This window comes from Dendrobates tinctorius, unplaced genomic scaffold (assembly GCF_039654945.1).
Source record: "Dendrobates tinctorius isolate UK_male_01 unplaced genomic scaffold, ASM3965494v1 ptg000214l, whole genome shotgun sequence".
In the NCBI taxonomy this organism is placed as follows: domain Eukaryota; kingdom Metazoa; phylum Chordata; class Amphibia; order Anura; family Dendrobatidae; genus Dendrobates; species Dendrobates tinctorius.
Genome location: NW_027361881.1, coordinates 5,007,481 through 5,020,000, shown reverse-complemented (window position 1 = coordinate 5,020,000; position 12,520 = coordinate 5,007,481). Strand labels below are relative to the sequence as shown.

Genomic DNA, 12,520 nt, shown 5'->3' with positions numbered 1-12,520 from the left:
CTGCCAGAGGATGTCACAAATGCCGCCGTCCTCCTAAGACATGATCAATTAGATTACAATATTTCTATCTGCAATGTGATTCTGAGGTAACGGGCTGAGGACTTTGCCACCTACTTCAAAAACAAGATTGACCAAACAAGGCAAACCTTTACAGTTCCACCACCCCAACCGCTCCACATACCAGACCTCTGCCCTTCCCTAATAACCTCCCTCTCCAACATCACTGAAGGAGAGCTCACTCATCTCCTTTCCAAATCAGGCCTCACCACCTGTGCACTTGACCCCATCCCTTCCCACCTGCTCCCCAACCTCACTAACATGATCATTCCAGCCCTAAGGCTTCTTTCACATATCCGGCTTTGTGTCTCCGGCGCCTTGCGGCGAAAAGCCGTAGGGGCGGATCCGGGATGTGCTGGAGACACCGGATGCCTGTGTGGCCGGATACGGTGGCGCCCACATTTAAAAGAGCAGCGCGAGACTCAGTCTCCGCGCATGCGCTCTGAGAAAAACCGGTCCGGCGCTGTCAAAAAGCGTTGCAGCGAACGTTTTTTACAGACGCCGGACGGCAACTTTTTGCTGTATCCGGCAAAAACTGGATCCGCCGCATACCCATCCAGCAAGGTGCGGCAACAATAAAACTCTATGGGACAAAACTGGATCCGGTACCGGATCCGGTTGTTCCAAATTTCGCTGCATCGTGCCGGATTGAAAAAGCCTGATGTGTGAAAGGAGCCTAATCCATCTCTTCAACCTATCTCAACTTCTGGTACCTTCCCCTCTGCCTTCAAACATGCCACCATAACACCCATCCTCAAAAAATCAAACCTTGACCCAACTGCTATGCCCAGCTATCGCCCCATATCACTGCTCCCGTTTGCTTCCAAACTCCTTGAACAGCATGTCCATGCTCAACTTTCCTCCCACCTCTCATCTAACTCCCTCCTTGACATCCTGCAATCTGGCTTCTGCCCCCACCACTCCACTGAAACTGCCCTGACCAAAATTACTAATGACTTACTCACAGCCAAAGCTAACAGACAGCTCTCCATCCTCCTCCTTCTTGACCTGTCCTCTGCCTTTGACACAGTCGACCACTGCCTACTGCTACAGATTCTTTCTTCCCTTGGCATCAAAGACCTTGCCCTGTCCTGGATTTCCTCATACCTTTTTGACCGCACATTCAGCGTTTCCCACTCCCACACTACCCCCTCATCCCGCCCCCTCTCTGTTGGAGTCCCCCAAGGCTCTGTCCTGGGGCCCCTACTTTTTTCCATCTATACTCTTGGCCTAGGACAACTCAAAGTCCCATGGCTTCCAGTACCACCTGTATGCAGATGACACTCGGATCTACCTCTCTGGCCCAGATTTCACCTCTCTGCTGTCCAGAATCCCGGAGTGTCTATCAGCCATATCCTCCTTTTTCACCTCTCGAGTCCTAAAACTCAACGTAGACAAAATTGAACTCATTATCTTTCCTCCATCTCACGTATCTTCCCTAACCAATCTATTATGGTAAATGGTATCACGCTCTCTCCCGCACCTGAAATCCGCTGCCTCGGATTAACTCTCGACTCTGCCCTGTCCTTCAAACTGCACGTCCAATCTCTTGCCACCTCCTGTCGTCTCCAACTCAAAAATATTTCCAGAATCAGTCCCTTCCTCAGACCTCAATCTACTAAAACTCTTGTACATGCTGTCATCATTTCCCGCCTTGACTACTGCAACACTCTCCTCTGTGGCCTCCCTGCTAACTCTCTTGCACCACTCCAGTCTGTCCTCAATTCTGTTGCCCGACTAAATCCACCGCTCTCCTCGCTACTCCCGTTTCTCCCCTCTGCAAATCCCTCCACTGGCTCCCAATTCCCCAAAGAATCCAATTCAAACTACTAACACGGACCTACAAAGCCATTCACAACCTTTCCCCTCCCTATATCTCTGAACTAATCTCCCAATATCTTCCCTCACGTACTCTTCGATCCTCCCAAGACCTCCTACTCTCCTCCACACTTATTCGTCCATCACACAACCACCTCCAAGATTTCTCCCGAATATCCCCTATGCTCTAGAATGCCATGCCTCAACACGTCCGATTATCCACCACCCTTGGATTCTTCAAACGGAACCTGAAAACCCATCTTTTCAGGAAAGCTTTCAGCCTGTAATGACCATTCTGCCGCCTCACCACCGCCTGAGCTGCCGCCTCATCACCACCACCTGAGCTGCTGCACCCCCGACCTTCTGTCTCTTCCCCACTATCCCGTAGAATGCAAGTCGGCAAGGACAGGGTCCTCTCCCCACTGTACCAGTCTGTCATTGTAAATTTGTTAACTGTTAAAGATATCTATAACTTTGTATGTAACCCCCCTTCTCATGTACAGCACCATGGAATTATATGAAATATATAAATAATAATAATAATAATAATAATAATAATAATAGTAAAACCTGCTATTCGGGAATCTGGATAACATCCTCCATGGAACTTATCATGTGGTCAATAGAGTGGGTCCCACAATATAAAATAATGTGTACTGACGCTTATTAACCACTGAACATCCGGGAATTACTGACATGGACAGGAAAGTGTGTACCGGATGGGGGGCAGAGTCAGCTCTCTGATGTGTCTCCATCTCTCCAGGAAACTTTCCGACCATCTTCTCTTCTTGTTGTAATGTATTAGAACCTTCATGAGCTCCGGTTCTCTTCTACATCTGGTACGAAACCCAAAAATATATTCAATTACAGACAGATATCCATGTACACAGCTACGGAGGGCACAGTGGGCAAGCAAGATAATATTTATCATAGTGTAACAGAAAGAAGCTGCACAGTTGATTTGGAATCAAGAAACTGTATGGGTTAAAATGGTTATATCAAACAGGGAGGGGTGAGCTCAGCCTCATGGTATGCTGGGAAAGTGATTGTGTCCTGGACATCCAAGAGTAAAGTGTGTGCCAGGGAGTCTCCTGTCAGACTGAAATCAGACCAGTTCTTCCTGGGAAGCGACTGCTGCAACCATAGAAGCAGTCAGGAGCATCTTTATTACCTCAAGATAGAAGTGAGAGCGGTACAGCACCGGACTCACCCCCACACCCAAGTATACTTCTGCTTAGGTTAAGACACTGTGTGAAGAAACGTTATCTGTGAAGAGATCTGTACAGAAACTGTCATATATGTTGATGAAGTATTGCATGAAAGGAAATGATTCTGTGTGATGAAAGGAAGCTTGAATAAAATCCCTGTGATCAACTTCAGCTCAGAACTGTGTCATAGCTGTGTGCCAGTAAACTGTTACTTTCCATTTACTGTGAAGAATTATAATTAATGGTCTCCTTGAGTAAGATTTCCCCAGGATTCCAAAAAAAAACTCATGTTTCCTTTGTATCACCCTCATATACTGAGTGGCTTGCATGCAACAATAGCTATGCCCCAATCCTGGCTATCGACCCTTCTAAAATAGGCAACGGAGAAGAGAGCAAAATGATTGTTCATCAGATGACATGATTACAATTAAGCCCAAAAATCATCATTCTCTGCTGCACATCCTCATGTGTAAACAGATGTGCTACCAAAACCATGTAATACGAATATATGCCAGTATATGCCCTGAACAATCGTATTTACAGTCGCTCTGTGTGTACAGTAAGGGCTTTTGCTTGTGAAATCAGGCCATGAAATGACAGCTGATCAGCTCACAGTAGCCAATGGACAAACTCGGCATTACTCTGGAATAAACAAGCATTCGGATCAGTAGATTAGTTGTAACCATCTCATGTGTTACCTCTGTAGTAGCTGCCTTTCAGCCAGCGGATTGAAGCTTAGGTAAGATAAAGCAATGGAGGCCGAACCTTTCACTTGCTGCGATGGGATGGACAGGAGCGGACACAACAAATTCACAATATCAATGGAAACCAATGCCGCAGAAAGACCTAAGAGCAAAAGATAACAAGGAGATCAGGATGCCACTGCCTCCAAAAGGGGTCTGAGCGCTGCCGCCTCCAACAGGGGTCAGGACAATGCCACCGCCCCCAACAGGGGTCAGGACAATGCCGCAGCCTCCAACAGGGAATAAGGACAATGCCGCCGCCGCCGCCTCCAACAGGTGTCAGGACAATGCCACCGCCTACAACAGGTGTCAGGACAATGCCACCGCCTACAACAGGGATAAGGACAATGCCGCAGCCTCCAACAGGGAATAAGGACAATGCCGCCGCCTACAACAGGGAATAAGGACAATGCCGCCGCCTACAACAGGGAATAAGGACAATGCCGCCGCCTACAACAGGGGTCAGGACAATGCCGCAGCCTCCAACAGGGAATAAGGACAATGCCACCGCCTACAACAGGGGTAAAGGACAATGCCGCCTACAACAGGGGTAAAGGACAACGCCGCCTACAACAGGGGTAAGGACAATGCCGCCGCCTACAACCGGAGTCAGGATGTTGCCGCCTACAACGGGAGTCAGGATGTTGCCGCCTACAACGGGGGTCAGGACATCGCTTCTTACAACAGGGGTCAGGACCCTATCGTCTAAAACAGGCTTCTTTACTATAGTCTAATTTGTCTAACATGAATAGATATATAGAAGGGTGACAATAGAAGGCTAACTGAAAAAACCCTTATAAAATATAACTTATATATACCCACTATGAAGGTGAAAGTGCAAAAATAATATTAAATATATATAAGCAATTCTAACGGACTAATGTAACCAGAAGGTAGGCTGGTATAATGTATAGAACCCTAGCCCTATGCCCTTCTGTTACATGCAAAGTGTGGTTTATTTTAACTGCTATATAAATTCAAATGTCACCAAAGTCTGACCAAACAAAAATTATTATTGTCAGACGTGGAGTAAGAGACAACTATTAGCCCTATAGCACAACGCCTCAATAGAAGCGATATATCAATTTGGCCAGGGTGCCCAAAAAGATGGATTTTTGGTTCTTACCGTAAAATCTCTTTCTTGGAGCCTTCATTGGGGGACACAGAATACCATGGGTGTATGCTGCTGCTGCTAGGAGGCTGACACTATGCAAAACAAGAAAATTAGCTCCTCCCCGGCAGTATACACCCACCGACAGGCACCAAGCACCTCAGTTGGTGAAAAAGCAGTAGGAGAAGCAACGAGAAAAACTCGAACCATATGTACCAACCCAACAAGGGACTCTAAGACCCAACACGGTACAACGTAAACAGGGAGGGTGCTGTGTCCCCCAATGAAGGCTCCAAGAAAGAGATTTTACGGTAAGAACCAAAAATCCATCTTTCTTTATCGCCTTATTGGGGGACACAGAATACCATGGGACGTCCCAAAGCAGTCCCAAGGGTGGGAACAGCAAAAAGGAACGAAAGAAACCGAAAGGCTCAGGTCGGCCGGTGAGCCACCGCCGCCTGCAGAACCTTCCTACCAACCACAGCATCAGACGAAGCCTGGGTATGAACCCTGTAGAACCTCGTGAAGGTGTGCAAAAGATGACCAGGTTGCAGCCTTGCAAATTTGCATGGCCGAGGCCTGGTGACGAGCAGCCCACGAAGCCGCCACAGCCCGGGTGGAATGAGCTCTTACTCCCGGAGGGGGCCGCTTATCCTGAAGACGATACGCTTCCAGGATGGTAGAACGAATCCAGCGAGCGATCGTGGATTTGGAAGCCGGAAGGCCCTTCTGGCGACCTTCCGATATGATCAGCAAGGAATCGGACAGACGAAAGGAAGAGGTCCTGGCAGGATAGACACGCAGGGCTCTAACTACGTCCAGTTTGTGGAGAGACTTCTCAAGAGGATGAGATGGAGCCGGACAAAAAGAAGGGAGGACGATATCCTCATTGATATGGAAAGCGGAAACCACCTTTGGAAGAAAAGAAGGAACGGGCCTGAGGACGGCTTTGTCCTGATGGAGAATGAGGTAAGGGGAACGACATGACGAGGCCGCCAATTCAGAAACTCTTCTGATGGATGAAATGGCGATCAAAGAGGTGACCTTCCAAGAGAGAAGGAACAAAGGAATGTCCTGGAGAGGCTCGAACGGCGCCTTCTGGAGCGCGCTAAGGACGAGGTTGAGATCCCACGGGTCTATTGGCGAATGATGAGGAGGAGCCACGTGGGAAACCCCTTGTAGAAAGGTTTTGACCTGTGGTAGAGAAGCTAGCTCTCTTTGGAAGAGGATAGAGAGAGCGGAAACCTGGCCCTTGAGCGTACTGAGGGACAGACCCGCGTCTAACCCAGACTGAAGAAACCCCAGGATAGACGGGATAGAAAAAGACATTGGGAAGACTTTTTTCCGTTGGTGCGATGATAAAAGAGCCTTCCAGTACCTATAGTAAATGCGGGAAGAGGCTGGTTTCCTGGCTCTGATCATAGTTTGAATAACCTGACTGGACAGACCTGATTCCTTCAGAATTGCGGTCACAACGGCCATGCCGTCAAACTCAGAGACTGAGAATTCTCGTGGTAAAGGGGGCCTTGCGAGAGAAGGTCTGGACGGTCCGGAAGCCTCCAGGGAACGTCCGCGAGCATGTTGACCAGTTCCGCGTACCAAGGCCATCTTGGCCAATCTGGAACGACTAGAATCACTGGTACGCCTTCCGATTTTATCTTTTTGACCACCTTAGGGATCAATGCCAGAGGCGGGAACAGATACGGAAGTTGAAACTGGGACCAAGGAGTCACCAGTGCGTCGCACGCGACGGCTAGAGGGTCCCTGGACCTGGCTACGAACTCCGGCACCTTGTGGTTCATCCGAGATGCCATGAGATCGACATCCGGGGTGCCCCAACGGTCGCATATCTGAGAGAAAACCGCGGGGTGCAGGGACCATTCGCCGGACGCTAGGCCCTGGCGACTCAGAAAAAACGGCTGCCCAATTTTCCACCCCTGGAAAATGGACGGCGGAGATTGTCGGAACGTAACGTTCTGCCCAGCGTAATATCTTGGCCACTTCTGACATTACTTGTTTGCTGCGCGTGCCCCCCTGATGGTTTATGTACGCCATGGCCGTGGCGTTGTCCGACTGAATACGGACCGGCTTGCCGGAGAGGAGGGGCTGCCAATGAAGAAGGGCCAGGAAAATTGCCCTGATCTCCAAAAGATTGATTGGGAGGAGAGACTCCTGTGGCTTCCAGCGGCCTTGGGCCGCTTTCTGATGGAACACAGCTCCCCATCCTAGAAGGCTCGCATCGGTGGTGATGACTTGCCACTGAGGCGGAAGGAAGGACCTCCCTTGGAGAACTGACGCTGGCCATAGCCACCAAGTGAGAGACTGCCTCACTCTGAGAGGAAGCCGAATAGGAGGGTCCAAGGACACCGTGGTCTTGTCCCAGGCTGAAAGCAGAGACAGCTGGTGGGGGCGAAGATGAAACTGCGCAAAGGGCACTGCTTCCATGGAGGCCACCATCTTCCCCAGGACCTTCATGCAGAACCGAATGGGAATGGGAGCAGGCCTCTTGAGAGTTCTGATGCCCTTGGACAGCGTTGTAAATTTTTCCTTTGGAAGAAAAACACGGGCTAGCTCCGTGTCGAATTCCATACCCAGAAAGGTCAGACGCTGGGTGGGGATCAGAATGGACTTCTCCTTGTTGACCAGCCAACCTAGGCGGCTGAGAGTGTCTAGGGTTATCTGAAGGCTCCGGAGACAGTCCTGGCGAGACGAACCCTTGATCAAAAGATCGTCCAGATAAGGGATGATGAGGATCCCTCTGGAGCGAAGGATGGCCATGACGGTCGCCATCACCTTCGTGAAAACCCGGGGCGCTGAAGCCAGGCCGAAAGGAAGAGCTGTGAACTGAAAGTGGTCTCCCTGAAACGCAAATCGAAGATACTTCTGATGTTGCACACAAATTGGAATGTGCAGATAGGCATCCCGAATGTCCACCGAGCAGAGAAATTCCCCGGGCTCCATGGAAGCAATCACCGACCGAAGAGACTCCATCCTGAAATGAAGAATCTTCACGTGGCGATTGAGCAATTTGAGGTCCAGAATAGGACGAAGAGAGAGGTCTTTCTTCGGGACTACAAAGAGATTGGAGTAGAACCCGGAAAACCGTTCGTCTGAGGGAACGGGAACAATGACTCCGGCGGAAAGAAGGGAGGAAATGGCCTGCAGAAAACCCGGAATCTGGGCCCGCTGTCGCGGAGGCCGAGACCGGAAAAACCGTCTGTTCGGGAGTGAAGCAAATTCGATTTTGTATCCGGATGCGACGAGTTCTCAGACCCAAGCGTCGTCGACAACGGACAGCCAAGCATCCGCGAAAAAGGAAAGTCTGCCTCCCACCCTGGAAGAAATTCCAGGTGGGGGTGACCCGTCACTTAGATGAAAATCTGCCGGAATTGGCTCCTGCAGATCTGGAATATTGTCCTCTAGATCACCAGCGAGGAGTGGGTTTGTAGGAAGGTTTCCTCTGATCCCGCTCCCTGGTGGCAGGCGGCCGATCCTGTTGAGTGGCTCTCTCCGTGGCAGAGAAGGGACGAAAGGGCCTGAATGGTCGAAACCCCCTTCTGTGGAAAGGACGTTTTGTCGAGACTGGGAAAGCGAAGTACTTTTACCTCCAGTGGCATCGGAAATTATCTGATCCAGCTTGGCCCGAAAGAGCCAAGAACCATGGAAGGGCAGACTGGTGAGCGACTTTTTAGAAGTGGTATGCGCATTCCATGACTTTCACCAAAGACCTCGGCGTACAGCCACTATATTGCTGTTAGCCCTTGCTACGCCACCGGCCAAAAGGTATTTACCCGCATGCTTAATTTGGTCTGCCAGAACTTCCAACTCGTCCTGAGGGGCAACCGACAGAATGCCCCTGCGAAGAATTTCTGCCCAAGTTGAAATGACATTTGCCACCCAGGCAGAAGCAAAAAAATAGGGCAGAAAGAGGCGCTAGATGCTTCAAAGAGGATAGACGAGGAACTGGTGGGCCCACTTCGGGAGCTTTCGTCCATTTTGTAAGAAGGTCCGCATCGAATGGATACAGGACGTCTAAGTACCTGCAGCCTGAGAAGTGCTTCTCAGGGGGCTCCCAGTGTTTGGATAAAATGGTCTCGAATTCCTTGTGATTAGGAAAGTTTCGGGAGGAAGGTTTTGCTCGTTTAAAGGGGACGGCGCCGTCCTGAAGAGGAGCTTTATCTTCCTTTATTTCGAGCGATTTGAAAATGGCCGATAAGAGACTATCGACCATGTTCTGAGACTTGAACATGTTATCTGCGTCTGAGTCAGATCCCATCGTTTTCTGACGAGGGATACGAGAAAAGCAGCCTGGGTAGAGCGGACGGACCTTGCGAGCTGGAAGACGAGCTAGAAATAACACGCTTCCTAGCAATCCTATCCGGCCTGTCCCTGTGGAGGTCGCGGTCAGGTGCAGACGACTCACCGTGAGAGGCGGTCGGAGCACAGGTGGCTGCGTAAGACGTTCCAAGACCTGGACCAGGGACTGAGAGACATTGCAGCAGCCCACTCTGGAGGAGGAGGGGTGCGCTCATCCCGGGACTCGGGGTGCTCCGGTGGGGCAGACATCACGGAAGGACTGCCGGACGGGCAGAAGGGAGACAACTGCCCTGACGCCCGCTTCACTTTGCAGTGCGCGCAGGCGAAGTGGGTAGCGATGGATCTAGGGTAAGGAGCCCCTGCAGAGTAGGACATATGCAAGGACTGCAGAATTACTGCAGCCAGTATCTGAATAGGGAGTACTGCCGCGGGGGCTGAAATTAGGGGTTCAGAAAAAAAATAAGAGCCTACCGTCGCCAGCACCGTTATCTGATGTGGAGCAGAACAGCAGAAGAGTCCCCCATGTGTCACACGAGGAATCAGGGAGGTGCAGGACCTTAGAGATGGGCGGTGCTGGGCGGCAGCGCTGCGCGAGTGGCTGAGACCTGCGGGGGGACGGACTGAAGAATGGCGCCAACAAAGCGCGCGTTCTGCAGCGGGCACGCACCGGAGCAGACCGAAAGTGAAAGTAAAAAATCAGCGCCGCGCCGTTTTCTGCCCCCGCAGCCCTGATCCTGGCGCGATGAGCCCGTGACACCACGGTAGATGAGGGAGGTAAGGGAGAGAGGCCCCGCTGCTTCAGGGAAGGGTACCCGGCGTGAGAGCTGGGAGGCGCGCGGCTGCAGAGAGGCGCGCGGCTGCATAGAATGGGCGGGAAATTCAAAGCAGACTCTGCTATCAGACTGTATGGTAGCGCTTACCTGACGTCCACATGCCTGAAGAGGATGACCACAGGGGCCCGCGATGAGTGGGTGCCGCTGGGAATGAATGTCCTCTGCCCCGCACTCTATCTGGATAGTGCAGAAGACGGCGCCAAACCCTTCTGCCTGCAAGGGATAGTCACCGCCGTCTTCCTCTCAGCCCTTTCCCGGGAGAGGGGTGAGGAGGGGAATTGGCTAGGACCCGCCACCTGAAGCCAGCCCATAGCACCCGAGGGTGATAGGGAAAAGGTCCTGCCTGCGGTCCTGAGAGTTGCGATGTGGGTAACACCACACTGCTCGCTCAGCCGCATGATATGGGAAAGCAGGGTGAACATTTACCCCCTGTTTCCCGGTGTAGAATCTGGAAAATAAATGGGAAAAGATTAATACACACACACAAAACCTAAAAGAAAATGGTTAGATGCGGATCTGGGGAGATTCCGGTCCGCCTCCTACAGACACTAAGCACAAACTGAGGTACTTGGTATCTGTCGGTGGGTGTATACTGCCGGGGAGGAGTCAATTCTCTTGTTTTTTGCATAGTGTCAGCCTCCTAGCAGCAGCAGCATACACCCATGGTAATCTGTGTCCCCCAATAAGGCGATAAAGAAATGCAATTTAATATTGCCTATATAAATGGACAGTTTGTCCTAACGTTCCAGTGTCATCAACATGACAACAGGGTCACCAAAGCACCGCCGGTCTCCAGCTTCGCCATCAGCAGGCCCGGCTCCGCCAAGAAGCTAGTCATCAAGAACTTTAAAGAAAAACCCAAATTTCCTGAAAACTATACAGATGAAACCTGGAAGAAACTGAGAGATTCAGTTGATGCTATTGAACATGGCACTTCAGTAAAGTACAACTTTAGTAACCAATCATACTCAACCGATCTGAAGAAAGGGCTGCGCTGACCCTACATGCCACCCCTGCTGTACACCTACCTATCTGCGGAGGTTGGCACCCTAAGATGGCGAAAAGTGGCACCCCCACTTGTGCGTCGACTGCCCCTAAACTCTTATTAGAGCCCCTAATTAGACGTATAGAAAGAAACAGGGGGCCAGGTTGGCCTGTATCTGCTGCTGGTTATTTATTTATACCAACAACTGGTGTTATGTATGGATTAACCAGTGGAAATATGTATATACAAATATATCGCAGATGAGATATACACTGAAGGCATGACATATGGCTTTTAAAAGGTGACGGGGTGCTCATTGCTCCAGTCTGGTGCCCAGAGGAAAAATTAGAACATATTATAGAAAAAACCTCGGCACACAGTATTGCATGAATCCAATATTTATCTTCCAGAAAAACACATATCGTTGGACCAAGATAATACAGACAAAAAAATATCGACGTTTCAGATTCAGCATTTCTCAAGATTTTATCTGCATAAACAGAGGTCCACATATAACACGATTAAGAATCCCTTCACATTCATTTCATATGGGTGATCAGTGTAAAAAATCCTTCACCAGTGTTCGTCCTTGAGGCATAACGGCAGACGTCAGTGTGAGTTGCAGTGCAGATAAAATCTTGAGAAAGGCTGAATAGCCGAAACGTCGATATTTTTTTGTCTGTATTATCTTGGTCCAACGATACGTGTTTTTCTGGAAGAATAAATACTGGATTCATGCAATACTGTGTGCCGAGGTTTTTTCTATAATCTGACATATGGCTTTGTTATAACTTGGTGCGTCCCCTCTCTCTTTTTCGGAGATTTCTGAGCCCTGTCTTATTTAGTAATATTTTTCATTGCTTATCATTGTTTTATTTTTCATTAATAAAAATTTATTTTTCAATTTTACATTCTTGAGTTGGAATCACTTCTTTGTCTAGTGGTAAACAACCACAATAGACTTTGTTTGATGTATTCGTTTTGAGGTGTCTAACACCTATTGGAAAAATATTTAGAATTGAGAGTCCTCAATGGTTGATATCTTTTAATGACTAACTGAAAAGATGGTAACACATTGCAGCTTTCCAGACTCCTCAGGCAAAGACTAATACAAAATTTGAAGGATCACATATTTATACACAACAAAAGACTCTGGATTACAAACCCAATTCTTCATACCTACAATACCCATTATGCACAAAACGTTTGTCATAGGACTTCTGAGAGACTAAGAAACCACCTTTTGAATGTCTGCTACAGCATAAGGAGTAAAGTCCAAGGGCAATTTGAAACTCTGAGGAAAACTCTTACAGAAAAAACAAAGCAAAAATTACAACAATACTACAACAAACTACGGACCTTTCTGATTCATAACAAGGAAAAGAAACTGCACAGATTGCGCCTCAATTCAGGACTCTATACAAACAGATACAAAACAAAGCCAAAAC

At 49.2% G+C, this 12,520-nt stretch overlaps 1 protein-coding gene across 6 annotated transcripts in view; it reads right to left on the bottom strand.

The window, feature by feature from the left end:
- The window catches only part of LOC141058732 (ankyrin and armadillo repeat-containing protein-like), a 57,238-nt gene that overhangs the window by 341 nt on the left and 44,377 nt on the right, over nt 1-12,520 (bottom strand). For 4 of the 6 annotated variants that reach the window (XM_073554935.1, XM_073554937.1, XM_073554934.1 and 1 more), the window contains 3 exons: nt 3,782-3,929; nt 2,592-2,711; nt 1-33 (listed from right to left, as the gene is read on the bottom strand). The exon at nt 1-33 is cut by the window's left edge and continues 38 nt beyond it. In XM_073554935.1, coding sequence (XP_073411036.1) covers nt 1-33; nt 2,592-2,711; nt 3,782-3,929 — 301 coding nt within the window. Of the gene's footprint in view, nt 34-2,571; nt 2,712-3,781; nt 3,930-12,520 lie in introns of all 6 variants that reach the window. The other 2 variants (XR_012222286.1, XR_012222287.1) reach the window with 2 other exon arrangements.